The sequence below is a fragment of the Eubalaena glacialis genome, chromosome 9 (genome assembly GCF_028564815.1).
Source record: "Eubalaena glacialis isolate mEubGla1 chromosome 9, mEubGla1.1.hap2.+ XY, whole genome shotgun sequence".
Lineage (NCBI taxonomy): Eukaryota > Metazoa > Chordata > Mammalia > Artiodactyla > Balaenidae > Eubalaena > Eubalaena glacialis.
Window position 1 is genome coordinate 112093443 of NC_083724.1, and position 17862 is coordinate 112111304.

General features: G+C 38.2%; 1 protein-coding gene across 1 annotated transcript in view; it reads left to right on the plus strand.

Annotated features, from left to right (window-relative positions):
- The window catches only part of CDCA2 (cell division cycle associated 2), a 48836-nt gene that overhangs the window by 20044 nt on the left and 10930 nt on the right, over positions 1-17862 (plus strand). The window contains exons 8-13 of the mRNA XM_061199423.1: positions 3094-3302; positions 5344-5428; positions 5892-6136; positions 10386-10464; positions 11716-11804; positions 13144-13281. Coding sequence (XP_061055406.1) covers positions 3094-3302; positions 5344-5428; positions 5892-6136; positions 10386-10464; positions 11716-11804; positions 13144-13281 — 845 coding nt within the window. The remainder of the gene's footprint in view (positions 1-3093; positions 3303-5343; positions 5429-5891; positions 6137-10385; positions 10465-11715; positions 11805-13143; positions 13282-17862) is intronic.

Below are 17862 nucleotides of genomic sequence, written 5' to 3' on the forward strand. Positions count from 1 at the left end.
TTCTGCCTTTTAATGGGCGTATTTGGTACATTAACCTTTCAAGTCATTATTGAAATGGTTTTATTTAAATCTGCCATTTAAAAAAAAATTTTATCCACGGGGCTTGCAGAATCTTCGTTCCCTGACCAGGGATTGAACCCAATCCCTCAGCAGTGAAAGTGCGAAGTCCTAACCACTGGACCACCAGAGAATTCCCTAAATCTGCCATTTCTTTCATACATTTTCTGTTCTATTTTTTGTTTTCCCTCCTCTCGTCTATTGGGCTTATTTGAAATTTTAGAAATCCATTTATCCATTACCTTCTAAACCATACCTCATTGCATCTTTTGTTTTGTTTTGTTTTGTTTTAATGGTTACTCTAAGGACTGTGGTATATACATCCTTAGATTTTCACAGCCTTCTTAGAGTTAATGTACAACTTCAGGTGAAATACAGAAACTTTACAAACTGTATAGATCTACTTCCTCTCCTCCCACCCATGTCTTTTATGGTCCTTTTACACTATAGATGTCATCTATACTATATTTATATTCATTTTAAACCCCACAAGATAAGGTTTTTTTGTTTTAAACCACCATGTGTATTGGGAAATATGTGTATATTGGAAATAGCCTTTTATAGTTACCCAGATAGGTACCATTTCTGGTGCTTTTCATTCCTCGCTGAAGATCTAAGTTTTTGTCTGGTATCATTTCCCTTCAACCTGAAAAAGAACTTCCTTCAGCATGTCTTGTGGTGCACATCTGCTCTGACTTCTTAATTTTAATCATGAGATGGATGGATGGATAGATGGGGCAGAGAGCAGGGTTATGAGTTTGTTACCTGGATGAAATAAGATGATTTTGCCTTCAGCAATTCTTACCAATTCTCTTGCTTTACTCTAATGGGACTTTGTCTTAGGAGTGACATATTCTTTGACAGTGGTTATAGAATGTATGAAGTATGGTCATTAAAAACTGTCATCATACCTAACACCTCCCTGTACAATCTGTCTTCTTGGGAACATCACAACGAGGGCCAACGTATCCCATTTTAACGCCCCTCTAGGCCCTAAGCAGGAACATTGTATAAGACAGGAAAAGACAAATCTCCCATAGGTGGTGGGGCCTTGATTAAAGGAGTCTAGTGCTGATTCCAGTGTTTTATTTTAAACTGGTTATCTGGTGGCACCCCAGAGGTTATTATATCTCAGACGGTGCACCTTTAGGAAGAGGGAAGAGGTCTTATAAAGTGGGATACTTCAAAAACAAACACACATAGAAAAAGAGCTCAGATTTCTGGCTACCAGAGGCCGGGGGTGGGGGGAATTGGAGGGAGGCAGGTAAAAGGTAAAGGCTTCCAGTTATAAAATAAATAAGTGGTAGGGATGTCATGCACAACATGATAAATATAATGAACACTGCTGTATGTTATATACGAAAGGTGTTAAGAGAGCAAATCCTAGGAGTTCTCATCACAAGGGGAAAAAAATTTTTCTATTTCATGCTGTATCTGTATGAGGTGATGGATATTCACTAAACTGACTGTGGTCATCACTTCATGGTGCGAGTAAGTCAAATCATTATGTTGTACACCTTGTATCTCAATAAAACTGGACGAAAGAAAAGTAACCCCTCTAAATACTGACGGCTATAAAAAAACCTGTTACCCTTCAAACAAAAACAACAACAACAAAATAAATAAAATGCAAGTCACACTGTGTCACTCCCCTCAAAATCTCTCACTGGCCTCCCAGCATACTCAGGATAGAATCCAGTCCACCCACTTCCTACTAGGCCACACCTGGCCTGGTCCTTAGCCTTGGCTCTGAGCTTGTGGCTTAGCTGTCTTCTTGCTTGCTCTGTTCCAGTCACTCTGGCCTTGCCCCACCTCTTATACGTCACTGGTCTTTGCACTTGGCTTTGAGCGTATGTATAATCTTCCCTAGACACATGTGCGGCTCGCTTCTTCACTGTGTTCAGATGCCTGCTCGGGAGGCTGTCCTTGAACTCACCCCCACCCCCTACCATACCCTAACCCCATCTCTACATTATTCTCCTTAATGGCATGGGTTACTGCTTGTTATTATATATACATTTCTTTAACTTTTTATTTTAAGATGACTGTAGATTCACATGCAGGTGTAAGAATGAATCCATAGGAAGAAAGCCTATCCACCCTTCCCCCAGTTTCCCCAGTGGTGACATCTTGCATAGCTGTAATACAGTGCATGACCAGGAAATCAACACTGATACAATCCACTGACCTTTTTGGTTAGATTTCACCACTTTTGCATGCACACGTTTGTGTGTATATTTTAGTTCCATGATTTTATCACAGGTGTAGACTCACATAACCACACTACAGTCAAGATATATCACAGTCCCATCACACGGTCCCTCATGCTACCCTTTTACACAGGCACAGCTACCTCCTTCCTTCTGTGCCCCCCAGTTACTATATTTTATGTTGTCTATTTGTCCTCTGAGGCCATGGGGGCTTTATCTGTGGTGTTTATATCTCTCGCAAAGTGCCTGTCACATCTTAAGCACCCAGTATATATTTGTTAAATGTCAATCATCAGGCAATGAATGCTCTCTTGTAAGAATTTGCAGCGGGGAGCCTTGCCTTGCTTGGGGGTACATACAATATGTTCATTTTTTTATTTGACAGTCGTTCTCTTCAGCATTCTGTCCCTTCCCTCCCACTACCCTTGCAGGCTGAAAATGCCTCTGACTCCACCAATAAAATCAGTCATGATTCATTGTCTGGCTCAAGTTAGTTTCATGGTGCAAACCATAGGTGTCGTGAGTGGAAACAGATTAACAGTTAATAGCTGAGCTGTGGGTGCCTTCTTAGATTTCCATGGAGCCAAGGCACCTTACTTACTGTTGCCCTCAGTAGTCAGATTTGAAATAAAAGCCGTGGCCAGTGCCGCTTCTCTTTGTTTTATGTCTCCAAGTGAAATCCCAGATGCTACTCCTCAAGCAGGATATCTTAGGGTTGAATTTCTGAATAGGTTGTTATTCCTTTTGTGAATACGTACTACTTTCGGTGTAGAACAGACTGACTCAGATGTCTGCCACCTCTCACGTTTACACCTCTATGTTGAAGGAATCCAGGTTGCTGACTCTGTAGAGGGCAAAAGATCCAGCGATGCCGTTTCAGTTGACAAATTTACAGAAGTGAGTATAGACATGGCTCCTGAAGCCGGGTCACTGGTTACTCCACTGTGCCAGAGGGACGTTCCATCCTCTGAGACCTTTGTACTTCGTTCTGTGCTGAAGAAACCTTCTGCAAAGCTGTGTCTAGACAGCCTGCAGGTCAGTATAGAGCTACATTTCCTAAAGCAAGTTGAATAAAAATTCATTTTGCTTCAAAGAAATACCTCTGAAATGTTACGTAATACTGGCCTAACAGGAAATGTCTTTTTTTTTTTTTAACTCAGTGTGGAATATAGTATGTCGAATTTAATATAGGTAGACCATATTTTATAAGAGTTTCATAAGTTATTAATGTGTGAGTTTGTTAATTATTTCCACCAAAAATATCTGCTCTTCAAGATACCTCTTATAGGCGTGCATCTTTAAGTTGAGCTAGTATGAGAAGAGCGTAGGTTGATGGGAACTAGCTGGCATTTATTGAGTACTTCCAGTGAAGGTTCTGGGATATATGATGTACGTGCAGCAGCTGTATCCAAGAAAGGTATTAGCCCCATTTTACATAAGCTCAGGCTTGAAGCTGTTAAATGAACCCAGACGAATCTGATGTTAAACATCCATGACAGGCTGTAAACACTCTGAGAGGTTGAGAGGATGGCTCTGGGGTCACAGGGCCTGGTTTCACATGCTGACGCTGAAGTTTAAGAACTAGGCAGATTAGTTAACCTTTTTGTACCCTGGTTTCCTTATCTATAAAAGGACAATATTAGTAACTTCCTTACGGGGTAATTTGAGCATAAAGTAGGATAATAATGTGCAGTTAGCGCCAGTGCCTGGCAAATGAGAAGTACACATTTTTTTTTTTTTTTTTTTTTGGTACTTGACCGTACAACTATACCTGTAAATCTGTCTTTAAAGCCAAAATGAACTAGACTACCTTCTATCTACATGGATATATGATCAGTTGTTATTTTTAAATGTTTTAACAATTTTTCTGGTTAAAGAGCTTGATTTGGGTTTCTATACAGCACTGCTCATTTTTATCTTTTATTTGTTTTATCTTCTCCTCAAAGAAGAGACTTAGCATCTCAATGATCTGTGTAACTCTTATCAATTAACAGTGTTATGTAGCAGAAACATCAAGTCCTGCCACTAAAATCATATTAAGACTTTCACAACTAATGGTCTTCTTGCTAAGCTGCCCAAAGCTTGCAAGTGTATTCTGTTTGAGTTGGATAACTTTCATGGTAATGAAAAGTAAATCTAAAGGTTAACATGAACTTTGTTTTGTAAGTTCACTTATTTCACAAATATTGATGTGAGCATTTTCCTGGTTAGGAAAATGAAGCTGACTCTCAGGAGATGCTTGACGAAGGAGGTTTGTTTAGAGCAGGACTGTTTCTTAGAGAAGGTACTGCTCTTGCGATGGGTGTGCTGGAGAAAATGAACAGCTCTAGAGAACGAGGGCTGGTCAGGGCTTAGGATGAGACGGGACAAACAGATGGTGATTTGGAGGTGCCTCTCAGCCACCCACAGCCCTGGCTTTCGCCCACTTTGCTCCAGTGGCCCTGTGTTTGGACTTGCCCTTCCTGTTCTTCAGGATTCACATTGTCCCTTCCTCACCAACTTGCCTACTCTATAATCTTCTTCTGGAAAAGCACAGAAGGACAAATGCTACTTTCTTTCCTTGTTCTAACTGAGGAATATAGTATCGTAGACTGGAGATTTATACACTTATAAAAGGTGTGGTTCCCATGTCTAAAAGACAAAACACCCTATTATGCCATTTACATATTTGGTTTTTTCTTGTTTTAGTGGAATTCTTGTACTTTAGACCATTTATATAGTCTACCTCATTTGACACCATCCAGAGTACACTGTAATTCTGGCCATTCACATTTTCCTTAAAGTCATTTGCCAGGTCAAAAATGAGGGAATGAATTTAGCCCACATTATGGATTTCTGTTCTTTAATTTTGGCCTGAAACTATTTACTAAAGTATTATGATAACTAGGGAACCCAGTTTTTTGTTGTGGCTAATATCATGATATTTTAAGTCAGATCAACTATGAAAGTAAAGATAATCTGCAATACTATGTAGTATCTACCCTTGGCAGGAAAAAAATTTGAAGTTGTCGTTCTTAATGTCTGTGTGTATGTATTTATATACGTAAAATCATTCATCAGTGTTTATTTTATTTAGGAACACCGTGACAACCTCTGTGATGGTGGGACTCATCCAAGCTTAATCTTAAATCTTGCAAACTGTTGCAAAGAACGAAAAGCAGGTAAGAAATTCAGATTTATTTTGAAGCCTGAAGATATCATTTGCTTGTTATTAAAAAAATCTGAGGTAGTATGTAGTATTTTCAATGATCTACTAATGCCTGATGCTTCTGAAATTACATGGGAATGAAGAAGAGTTGGGAGGGATGGACTCTGTTGAAGTTTCAGAATTGGTTCTGCCCATGTCATCTATCCCTTTTTGCTTAATGGTGAAACTTGTAAGGAAATTGATATTCAATTTTGTAATCTTTTAAGACAGGCATGCAGAATTTACTTTAAAATCCATGACCATATTTTAATTAGAAATATTGCTTATCTTTTCCACTTTAAACTTTTTTTCCCTACAAACTATGTTTTGTGTTATACAAATAGCCAGATCCAATCATGTTAAAAGATTCTAGGATATGTCTTTTAGATAAGAAATGTAGTTTAATTTTTAAATATATTCCCATTTATTATCTATAGAAGGTCAAGAAAATTGTGAAGTACCAGACTCTCTAAATATGAGGAAGAGGAAGAGAGTTACTTTCGGAGAGGACCTAAGCCCTGAAGTGTTTGATGAATCTTTGCCAGCAAACACTCCGTTGCGTAAAGGAGAAACACCGGTTTGTAAAAAGGATTTAAGTACCCTCAGTCCCCTGCTACTTGAACAGTCCCCAGCTCCTGAGGGGTTACTTCAACCAAATTTTGATGACAAGGGAGAGAATCTTGTAAGTGTGAAAAGTGTGGAACAATCTTGTTTATATTTTCATCAGACCTCACCTATTTTGCATGAGCAGTAATTGTGCTTTGAAATCATGAGATGGACTGAACAATGTGTCATGGTATAAATTAATGCATTTTCTAGCTAGATGACTACCAGTTTTCTCCTATTAAAAACAATACTTCCATGACTCCTTGTACATAGCATATTTCCTGGAACCTAACTGCTATTGACTGTTAAGATGTGCCATTATTTTATCTATCACTAAGAAAAAATGCTGAAAGTTAAACTGTGATACACACCATGTACTCAGATTTCAGAGGTGTTAAAATGTGAAAGAGCAACAATCTTAGAATTGATATATTATAAATATAAATTGTTCTTCCTCCTAAGATAAATTTCTACAGGTGGGATTACTGGATTAAGGAATATGAACATTTTTTGAACTTTTTGATACATACTGCTAAATTATTCAGAAACTATGTACTAATTTGAACTCACAGCACTATAAATGATTTTATTTTATTATACCTTTGTAAACCCTGGGTTTTAACGGTACTTTTTTTTAAAAATAGCTTAATAGGAGAAAAAGATGACTGGAAAATATTGTTTGTTAGTGAGGTTTGAACATTTTCACATGTTTATAGGCTATTTGAATTTCTTCTCTTGAGAACTGCCTATTAATTTTACTTACCCGTTTTTATATTGGGACCATCATTCAATCTCTCTCTTGCTGTTATACTTTGAAATAAGAATATTCTGCTTTTGGCCAAGATGGAATAAGAGGGACCTAATTTACATTCCCATGAGAAACAACTAAAAAGCCAGAGAAAAAGATATGAAACAGTGGTTCACCGGCATTGACTGTCTGGAAGCACAGACAGTAATCTCTGAGGGGGGTAACAAATGAGGTAAGCCTTACGAGAGCCCCAACTTACTGCCTGGGCTGAATTTCCAGGCTGCAGCACAGGGAGGGGTTACCTTGGTGGAGCCTGGCAGTCTCCATGAGTTGAGAAGATGGATTTGGGGTCTGGAAAAGTGAAGGAGGCTGGAGTTCACAGGGTAAAATACCAGAGAGAAAAGACCTGCAGAGAGAGAGAACTCTGGAGATCTGCAAAGGGTCTCGTCAAGTCTCCAGCTGAGTGCTGGTCAACACGTCCTTGTGAGTAAACTGCCCCAGGCCAGGGAGGAACTGCCCAAATGGAGCAGAGGGAAATGCCTAGAGCTCACACAGGGCCGGAATCGTGTTCCCACCAACTCATGTAGAAAAACCTTGTAATTCAGAGGGTGTCAGGTACTCAGAAGAGTATTGCTTCATTAATAGAGCAGAATTAAACTAAAAGCCTGGCAAAGCTTAAAATCAAGTCTTGAAAGGATCTAACTTATACCCATGTAACTGCATTGCATAATGAACCTCAAGAATATCAAAACTGCTTTTGGCAGCTGTGAAGGTGGGGAGATCCCAGGGAGGCCAAGGCATCAGATCTCATTGTCCTCCCAGCCCTTCAACCCTCCCCTGAAGGCCCTCAATAAAATGGTTTTATCCTTCCCACCAAACCAAAACAAAACAATCTAGCAGCAAATAATGTTAAACTCAAAATGTCTGGCATTCAATTAAAAATTAGTAGTTGTGTAGGAAAAGATGCCCCATAATGAGGAGAAAAATCAATCAATAGAAATAGACCCAGAAATGACACATATGATGGAATTTCTAGAGAGACATAGAAAGAGTTATTTTAACTATATTTCATATATGTTCAAGAATGTGAGAAAAGATTGAGCTTCTTAAGAACATGGAAGATAAAGAAAAGACCCAAATCAAACTCTGTACATTATAATCTCCAGGAATAAAAATATGTTGGATGAGGTTAATAGCATATTAGAGACTGCAAGAGAAAAGAGTAGTGAATTTGAAGATGTAGCAATAGAAATTATTCTCAGTGACACACAGGAAAAAGACTGAACAAGAATGAGCAGACAATTCGTGATCTGGGACAACTTCAGGTGGTATAAAGTGCTTGTAATTAGGGTTCCCAAAGGAGAGGAGAGATTGGAAGGAACAGGAAAAAAATATTTGCAAAATAATGGCTGAAAAATGTCCAAATTTGATAGAATTATTAACCCATTGATCCTAAAGTTCAACACATTCCCAGCACAAGAAACATAAAGAAAAATACACAAAGCTTAAAATCAGCAATGAATGGCCTAAAAGGAGCCAGAGAGAAAAAGACACGTGACATAAGAACAACTATAAGAGAGGCAGCAGATTTCTGGTTGGAAACTGCGAGCCAGAAGACAGTGCAGCAACATCTTTTAAAGATGTATTTAACTACTTAGAGCAAAAAAACAAAAATACCTGTCAAACTAGAATTCTCTATCCAGTGAGACCATCTTTCAAAACAAAAGGTGGAAATAAAGGCTTTTTCAGACATAGCGAAAGTTGAGATAATTCATTACCATAACAGGTTAGCATTAGAAGAAGTGTTGAAAAGGAAGCCCTTTAGTCAAAAGGAAAATAGTTCTGCATGAAAATCTGCATCTACACAGAGGAATGAAGAGCACTGAAAATGCTAAATATGTGGGCAAATGTAACAGACTTCTTTTTAATTAGTCTCCGTAAAGGATAATTATTCAAAGCAAGAGTAACAACAATATTTTGTTTGGTTTATAACCTAGGTAAATAAAATATACAACCAAATTAACATAAAGGTTGGGAGGGGTTCTTAGGCTATAAACAAAGTGGAATAAGTTAAAAGATGTGTACTGTAAACCCTAAGCCACTATATAGTAACAAAAGATGCATGGGATGCAGGTAAAAGCAGTGCTTCGAGGAAAATTTTTAAAAATTAAAGCCTGTATTTGAAAATAATAGAGGTCTCCAATTAATGATCTCAGCTTCCACTTTAAGAAACTAGAAAAAGAAAAGCAAATTGAAACCAAACTAAGAAGAGGAAAGGAAGTAATAAAGATAAGTGTAAAAATCAATGAAATAGAAAACAAAAACAATAGAGACAAATCATTGAAGTCAGAAGGTTTTGCTGCAGAAAATAATAGTAAACTTCTAATCAGACTGTTCAGGAAAAAAGGAGAGGATACTCATTAGCAATATAAGGAATAAGGGAGGTGACATAATTACATATCTTAATAATACTAAAAGGATCATAAAAGAATATTACGAACAACTTTATTTTATGCCAATAAATTCAACAACTTAAGCTACATTCCTGAAAGACACAAGCTATCAATCTCACTCAAGAAGAAATAGGTGGTCTCATTAGCCCTATATCAACTAAGGAAATTTAAATTGTAGTTAAAACCTTCCCACAAAGAAAACTGCATGTGCAGATGATTTTGCTAATGAATTCTACCAAACATTTAAGGAAGATACAATACTAATTCTGCATACATTCTTCCAAACAAGTTGAGTTGGGAATGCTTCCCAATTCATCAATGTCAGCAGTAGCCTGATACCATAATCAGACATTATGAGAGAAGAAAACTACAGTCCAGTATCCTCACAAACATACTAACATATAAAAAGAGAATACATTATGACCAAGTGAGATTTTACCCCCAAAATGCAAGGTTGGTTTATTTGAAAGACAATATGTGGAGTTCACCATATTAACAGAGTAAAACAGAAAATCTCTATGATCATCTCAGCAGATGGAGAAAAAGCATTTGACAAAATCCAGCATTCATTTCGGATAAAAACTGAGCAAATTGGTGAGAAAAAAGAATTTCTTCAACCTGATAGATTTTATCTATGAAAAATTAACAGCTACCATTGTACTGGCTGTGGGAAAGAAAATATTTGACATCTGCATTTATATTTACCCTTAAGGTCTCCTGAATAATACTGTAATGTTTGGTTGTGTTTATTAATGAATTTTCTTACTTTATTGGGGTTAGGATATGGGATTTTAAATAAACCAAAAAGTAACTTATTAGTGGATCATCATGACTACTTTCACTTTTTAAAAATTATTATTATATTTTAAATTATTATTTTGGTGGGTTGTAGTTAGTAAGCATGGTTTCCTTAAATATGATTGGTAAATATTATAAAACATTTATTTTTATATCCAGTATCTTGTTTTTGCTCTGACTTTTTTTGGTTAATCTTTTATTTCCCATCTTTATGCTTATTACAATTCCTCCTACAAAAATAAATACGTGTTATTTTCTTTTGGGCACATTATTTCTATGTCCACTGGATTTAAAGATATCTAATTTCTACTTTTTTCTTTGTTTAGGAAAACATAGAACCTCTTCAGGTATCATTTGCAGGTCTCAGTCCTCTTAGTAAGTCTTCAATCTCTGAGACTCTTTCAGGTAGTAACTTTGGCTTATCTAAAAATCATAAATGTCATTTTAAATATGTGTATATATGAAAATCTCCTTATTTTTAAAATTTTATTTTTATTATGATCGTACTTGATTTTTCAAAAACTCAAATCGTGTAGAAAAGTTTACAAGAAGTCTCTTATCCATCCCTTTCCATTCCAAGTCCATACTTTATAATCACCGACATTTAACTTCCTCTGATGGGTAGCCGCATTTTTCAAGTCACTGCAAGTAGTGGAGTTGCCCTCTCAACACTTAAGGATTGACAGTAAGCTCCTTTTCAGGTTACACAATTGAAATCATATGTATCCTAAGGGTCATTTTTAAATACACAAAATTGTTCATCAACATCAACATGGCATTTTGTGCATATGTACTTTCTGAGGTCTCTAGTTTTTTTTTATGATCATGACAAGGCAACAAAGATCTCTCTGTGCTTTCCTGACAAACCAGGACTTGGCCAGCAAATGTCATGGGCAAAGCACTTGCAATGGAACCATTATTCACGTTTCTCCCCTGGTTGAAATCCTTTAATGGATCACCAACACATCTTGTTGGCTCTAGGACACAAACCAAGCTCATTAGCACAGAATCCAAGACATGGAGTGTTAAGTTAGAGCTAAATTGGAAGCATAGCCTGTCATCTTCCAAAGCTTATGCTCTTTGACAGGTTATACTGCCTTTTATTTATACTGTTAAAAGTGATCAAATTAAAATTTTTTGAACTTCGTGAAATTAAAGTATTTTCATGTTTTTAAAAATGTTTTTTTTTTTTTAAATTATTTATTTATTTATTTATTTATGGCTGTGTTGGGTCTTCGTTTCTGTGCGAGGGCTTTCTCTAGTTGCGACAAGTGGGGGCCACTCTTCATTGCGGTGCGCGGGCCTCTCACTATCGTGGCCTCTCTTGTTGTGGAGCACAGGCTCCAGACGCGCAGGCTCAGTAATTGTGGCTCACGGGCCCAGCTGCTCCGCGGCATGTGGGATCCTCCCAGACCAGGGCTCGAACCCGCGTCCCCTGCATTGGCAGGCAGACTCCCAACCACTGTGCCACCAGGGAAGCCCCTAAAAATGTTTTTGAATCTCAAAATTTATTTCTCCTGGTAATATTTATGTTCAGATATGGTGGGATACTAAAAGCAAAATTGGTATCCAAAAGAGCATCCAGTGTGTCCAACAGATGATGGATCTTACAACTTTTTGTTAGCTACCCTAATTTTGCTGTGTCTTGCTCATCAGGCACTGATACCTTTGCCTCTTCAAATAACCACGAGAAAATAGCCTCCTGTAAAGTTGGTAGAGCAACGCGGACCTCTAACAGAAGAAGTGTAAGTGTTTGTATTTGGCACAACGTATCTGTTTTTAAATCTTGCACTAGATTTTTTTCTGTTTTCATGATCAAATGATCAGTTAAATCTTGATTTAATCAATATGTTAAGAACTAATACCTTAATCCTACCTATCATGTAAGGCAGGGTAATGCTGTTTTCCTGATTTGATTTTAATTAATTCTGTTAGAAGAAAAATACAATAAACAAGATGCTTTCAGAGTGTGTGTTCACGTGGAAGGTAATCTGTTTAGAAAGTTTATTTGGGATCTGTGTGGTTTTATGAGTTGTATCGAAGTGCAAAGTGGAGAAGAGTCACATTTTTTTTTTAATTTTTTAATTTAATTTTATTTTTTTATACAGCAGGTTCTTATTAGTTATCTATTTTATACATATTAGTATATATATGTCAATCCCAATCTCCCAGTTCATCCCACCCACCCCCCCCACCACCACCCTCTGGCTTTCCCCCCTTGGTGTCCATACGTTTGTTCTCTAGAGTCGTTGGTGTCCATACGTTTGTTCTCTAGAGTCACATGTATTAACAGTCAGAAAATGGCATAAATATAACTTTTTCAAAAACTACCTTCAGTTGTTTTCAGTGTGAGCATAACTCCCATTGAATGCATGTCTTTTGCAATTTTATTAAATTAGATGAACTTGGATTTTTATCTATAGCATCACAGTGCATAAACATATAGCATACTGATATTATTTTTCACTGATACTGTTGATGATAAACCCAGAAGTCAAACTTAGATAATCTGACGGTTCATGATTTTTCCCCCCATAACCCATCAGTAGTTAGGTGCTACATTGTAGATGTTCAATAAATATTTGATGAATGAATAAGACAGTGATTCATTTTTATTTTTTATTTTCAAAAATTTTATTGAAGTATAGTTGATTTACAATGTACAGCAAAGTGATTCAGTTATACATATGTATATTTTTTTCATATTCTTTTCCATTGTGGTTGATCTCAGGATATTGAATATAGTTCCCTGTGCTATACAGTAGGACCTTATTGTTTATCCATCCTATATATAATAGTTTGCACCTAAAACAACAATTCTTAAGTTGTTTTTTTTCTCTTCCATAAAATAGTTGGACAGAGTGCATATGCTTCGGGTCAATGTTTGATCAGAAATCAGTAATTACTGTTTCCCTCTTTTGAATGTGACTTGGTTAAAATACTTCTAATGGAATTTGTGAATTAAGCGGAAATGGGATGTAAAATGATAGAATCCGCAGGGAAGGGAAAAGAAATGTGAGAGACACTCATGAAAATTTAACTGACTGTGTTTTATGGTAGCCCTGCTTTTAATTTTCTTTATAGCAGTTGATCAGTTTTTCAGAAGAGAGTGTTTGCAACTTATTTAATACAGAAGCTCAGCCTTGTAAAGAAAAGAAAATTAATAGGAGGAAGTCTCAAGAAAGCAAGCGCGCGGACAGAGCACTTCCTAGAAAGAATCAGGTGAGTGTGTGTTTAAAGATGTAATAAAGAGTCGAAGTGGTGCATTTCTTTGTTGTATGGTTAGGAAAACACAGACACAAAATTTTTCCTAGTTGGCCTTGGACCAAGAGTATTAAAATCATCTTATCACAGAATCGAAAGGGCCATAAGAGATTATATACTCAATTATGAATTACCCGAGGGCCATTTTTGCATTTTCTTCATTGGGTTACATACACCCAGCACAGGGAATCATGGGCACTCAAATGTGGAATTGATTCTTATCTTTGAATCTGATCTAATCTAACCTCACCCTCTTTGGGGAATCCCCTGATTTCTTAGGGATGCGTGTGCCGTCTGCCTCTTGTTTGACTTTGCTACTGCCAGTGGCTGGTTGGATGACCTCCCCGTATTGCAGGAAGAATTTAGAAACTAGCTCTGTCTTCCTCCACACTCAGAGGCCTATGCCGGCTCATGACGTCACCACCTCTTTGTGGATAGCAGATCTAGCACCTTGACCCAGGTCCTGGTGTTGCCCTCCGCTTCACTGAGCTGGACCCTCCCCTGCCATACCCTACAGCTTGTTGGTATCCAAGACCTTCCCAGTTTTAATAATACACATTTATATGTCCCCCCACTCTCCGACCCCAGCCTCCTATCCATCCAGTGTTCTCATGCCATCTCACTCATGCCTCTTCTAGTATTATATTAACTCTTCAGCTTTCAGAGATCCTTTAACTTCCTGTGTTTCCTTGTTCATCCTAAGCTGTCTCAGCTGCTTTCAACACTCTTGTCCATAATCTTGGGTCTTCATCCCTTTCATTCCGCTCCCACCCTGGATTAATGCACCATTATCCCCTTTCCCATCCAACACTGCTGCTGGAGAGACCCACAGAGGCTGCTACAGAGTCACTGTTTCAGATACTATGAGAAGTCTGGCCTCATTCACCACCACTTTGCCACTTCACTTTCATTATTTTTCCAAGGCATTTAATAATCTAGTGACTAAAATCCAGTGCATCCTTAGAGGTCTTGTTCGCAGCATTTGACATAACTGAGAATTGTCCTGTGTGGTCTCTGTTAAGGGTTTGTTTTCTTCTGCTCATTCCTAAATGTTTATGTTACCCAGAGTTCTACTCTTTTTTCGAAATGGCTTTATTTTCTGGGTGGTTTCATATGCAGCACGGTTGACGACTCCCACATCTTTCCCATCTATTAACATAGGTTCAACTACCTACTAGACATCTTTTCTTAAACCGCCCTGCAAACATCTCAAAACTCAACATTTCCAAAACCAAACTTATCCATTTCACCCCAGCACACACCCACCCAAAACAGTAAATTTCCCTCCTGATCCATGAACAAAAAAGGGTTGCCTCACTTGGTTTAAACACTGTACAAACATCCCCAAGTCAGCAGAGCCGGAAGAAACTGGATGTTGTCCTGGTTCAGTTTCTTCTTTAGGTCACACACTCCTTTGAAAGATCCTCTTGCTGAAAAAAAATACACATCAGTTGAAAATATGCATACATCTTAGATTATGGCATTAGAAACTGGGTTCCTTCCTACTCTCTACAAAACACTGTTACAAAGAAGGTCCACCTACTTCTTCACATGAAACTAATAGCCAGAAAGTTCAAGAAGGGTTGACCATTAAGTTTTGCCCCAACCCCTCCCAGGACCCCACTGAGCCAAAATAATTGATGTAATAGAAGGAATAGGCGTAGAATAGCGAGAAGAGGAAGGGAGTGAGGAGGGGTATTCAGCAACCAACAACAGCCTTCAGTGAATTTCTGGAAGACAGGCAGATGGGAGCGGGTTGACAGATAGGGGGAAAGATTTACAGCCCAGAATGTGCTGGGAGGGAGGGAGAGCCAGCCTGCTTATGGGAATCCCGAGGAACTCTGGGCCCAGTATTGGCAGGTCCAGTGGTGCTGAGAGTGAGAAGTGGTAGTGGAAACAGATTAATTGAAGTCCTGTATGTGAAACAATTTGCGCCAGTTTGCCCCTCACCCCCTCTCCCATCCTGAAGCTCAGAACAGGGGTTGACACCTGAATGTTCTCATTCTGGCATTTGGAAGGTCCCACAGTCTGGACAGCCAGCTCGTTTCCCTAAAGCAAAGCCTGCGGTTGACCCTCTCCATCTGCCCTGCCCTGCGTGGCAGAGTTCCTGGTAGAATTGCCATGCAAGAAAGAGGCTGAGCTGGAAAGCAGAGGAACCCCATTACCAGTTTAGCCAGTATCTTCTTAAGTAAGAGTCAGATAACTGAGTAGAACCAAGAGCATCAAAGACCAATGTTAGTAAGTTTGAAAAACTGACCCCCAGAGAGAAAGGTTATTCAGAAAATGGAAAGAAACTTTATGAAAGTAAATATTCTGATATACTCAGATTTCAGAAAATATTATTTGCAGAAAACTAAGAAGTGGGGGATGCTATGAAAAAAGAGCAGAGAAAGAAAGATTTGCAAAAATATATAAAATTTGGTAGTTGGACTAGAGAATCAAGGAAAGTTAAGGGAGGACAAGAGAACGACAGACTAGTAAGAACAGACATGGAAGACCAATCTAGGAGACTTCGTAGGAGTCTTGGAACGAGAAAATGGAATGGAAGAAGTTATCAGAATAAAAGGGAGGGTTTCCCGGAGCTGAAGAGAAGAGCCTTCAAGTTGAAAGGTCCTACTGAATGCCTAGGACCAAGAGAAAAGACCACAACTTCGACATGTCAGTGTGAAACTGAACAATAAGGATAATGAGAGTGGACTTTTCCTACCAGGAAACAAGGATCGGAGTGGTATCGAGTTTAACAGCAGTCTGAATGCTGAAAGAATTCAACAGGACATTTAAAGCTTTGAAAGAAACTGAATTTAAGCCCCATATTCTGTATCCAGCCAAATTCAGTTACTGTGAAAGACACTCAAGACAGGTGTTTTTTGGTTTTTTTGTTTTTTAATGTTACTGGAGGGAGATACACTCTAGCAAAATGAGGAAGTAAGCTTGAGAATCCAGGACACAGTGGGTCTAATAGCACAGGAGAGGAGTGCTGCGGAAATCTCTGATTATAGCTGTTCAGTCAGCCTAGAAGAGCAATCAGGCCAAATTTGAGCAAGAGAAGGGTGCTCCAGGGAGGAGGTCTCTGGAGGGAAAAACAAAAAGACCTGTGATTGAGCACATGGAAGTTGTGCCATATGAGAAGAAAAAGAGAGACTTCCCTGGTGGTCCAGTGGCTAAGGCTCCATGCTCCCAATGCAGGGTGCCCGGGTTCGATCCCTGGTCAGGGAACTAGATCCCACGTGCTGCAACTAAGAGTTTGAATGCCGCAACTAAAGTTCCTGCACGCGGCAATGAAGATCCCACGTGCTGCAACTAAGACCCGACACAGCCAAATAAATTAATTAATTTTAAAAAAAAAGAAAAAGAAAGGTCATTCTATACCATCCCAAAGAAAAGTCTGAATGCAAGAATTTTGGAGCGAATATGAAGCAAACTTTAGTTAAAGTGTGATTTCAAGCAACAATGGGGTATAAGGAAAAGGATATTTTGTAGTAGTAGGAATCATCTACAGGGGGCGCCAGAGGAAAGAGAAGGAATCAGAGCTCTGTCCTTGGCAGAGCAGTGAAAAATGTTTACAGGGACCTAATCATGTGAAAGGCGAGGGTATTAACAACTAATAGTACGGTGGTTTAAAAAGTTCAGGCGCTGGAGCCAGACACCCTAACTCCTAGTTTGGCCACTTCCAGCAGTAAAATGGTGGGCAGGGTTCTTCATTTCTCTATTGGTTTTAAAATGGAGGTAGCAATGGTACTTATTCTATAAGCTTACTGGAAATATTAAACGAGTTTTAATGCATATAAAATGCTTAAAACAATGCCTGGTAAGTAAGTAAGCACTATGGCTGTTTTTAAAATTATCATCTTGCAAATTAGGGGTTCAAGGTATACTTTTTTTAAGTTGTTAAAAAGAAATAGCAATGTAAATTCAAAGGTAACCAAGAGAAGAAGCAAAACTAACATAGGGAAGAGGAAGGTTTAGTTTGAGTAAGTGATAGCCTCATGGTTTATGGTAAGGAGGCAGCAGAGATCTGTACTGTATCGTAGGCTGAAATGTGCTAAGAGAGTGGATCTTAAGTGTTCTCGCCACACACACACACACACAAATAGTAACTGGTAACTCTGAGGTGATGGATGTGTGTATTAACTTGACTGTGATAATCATTTTATAATGTATACATATATTAAATCATCATGTGCACCTTAAGTCATGTGAAACCTAAATAAATACAATTTTTATTTGTCAATCATACCTTAATAAAGCTGGAAGAGTTTTGAAAATAAAATTGCTAACTTGGAAGTAGCAGTAGAATTCATAAGCATGAATTCCTTTATAACCTAGAAATGGAAAAAGTTTACAAAATTTGACTCAAAAACCAGAAACAGTGAGGTCAAAGATGGGTAAATTTTGCTCCATTTGACCCAAACAGCATGGAGCATGCATGGGGAAAAAGCTCCGTAAGAAAATCTAAAAGACAAAGGACAAACTTGGAAAAAAGTTTTTGCAATTCGTATCAAAATCTCCGAGATTTTTGTTCACAAAATTGAAATGAAA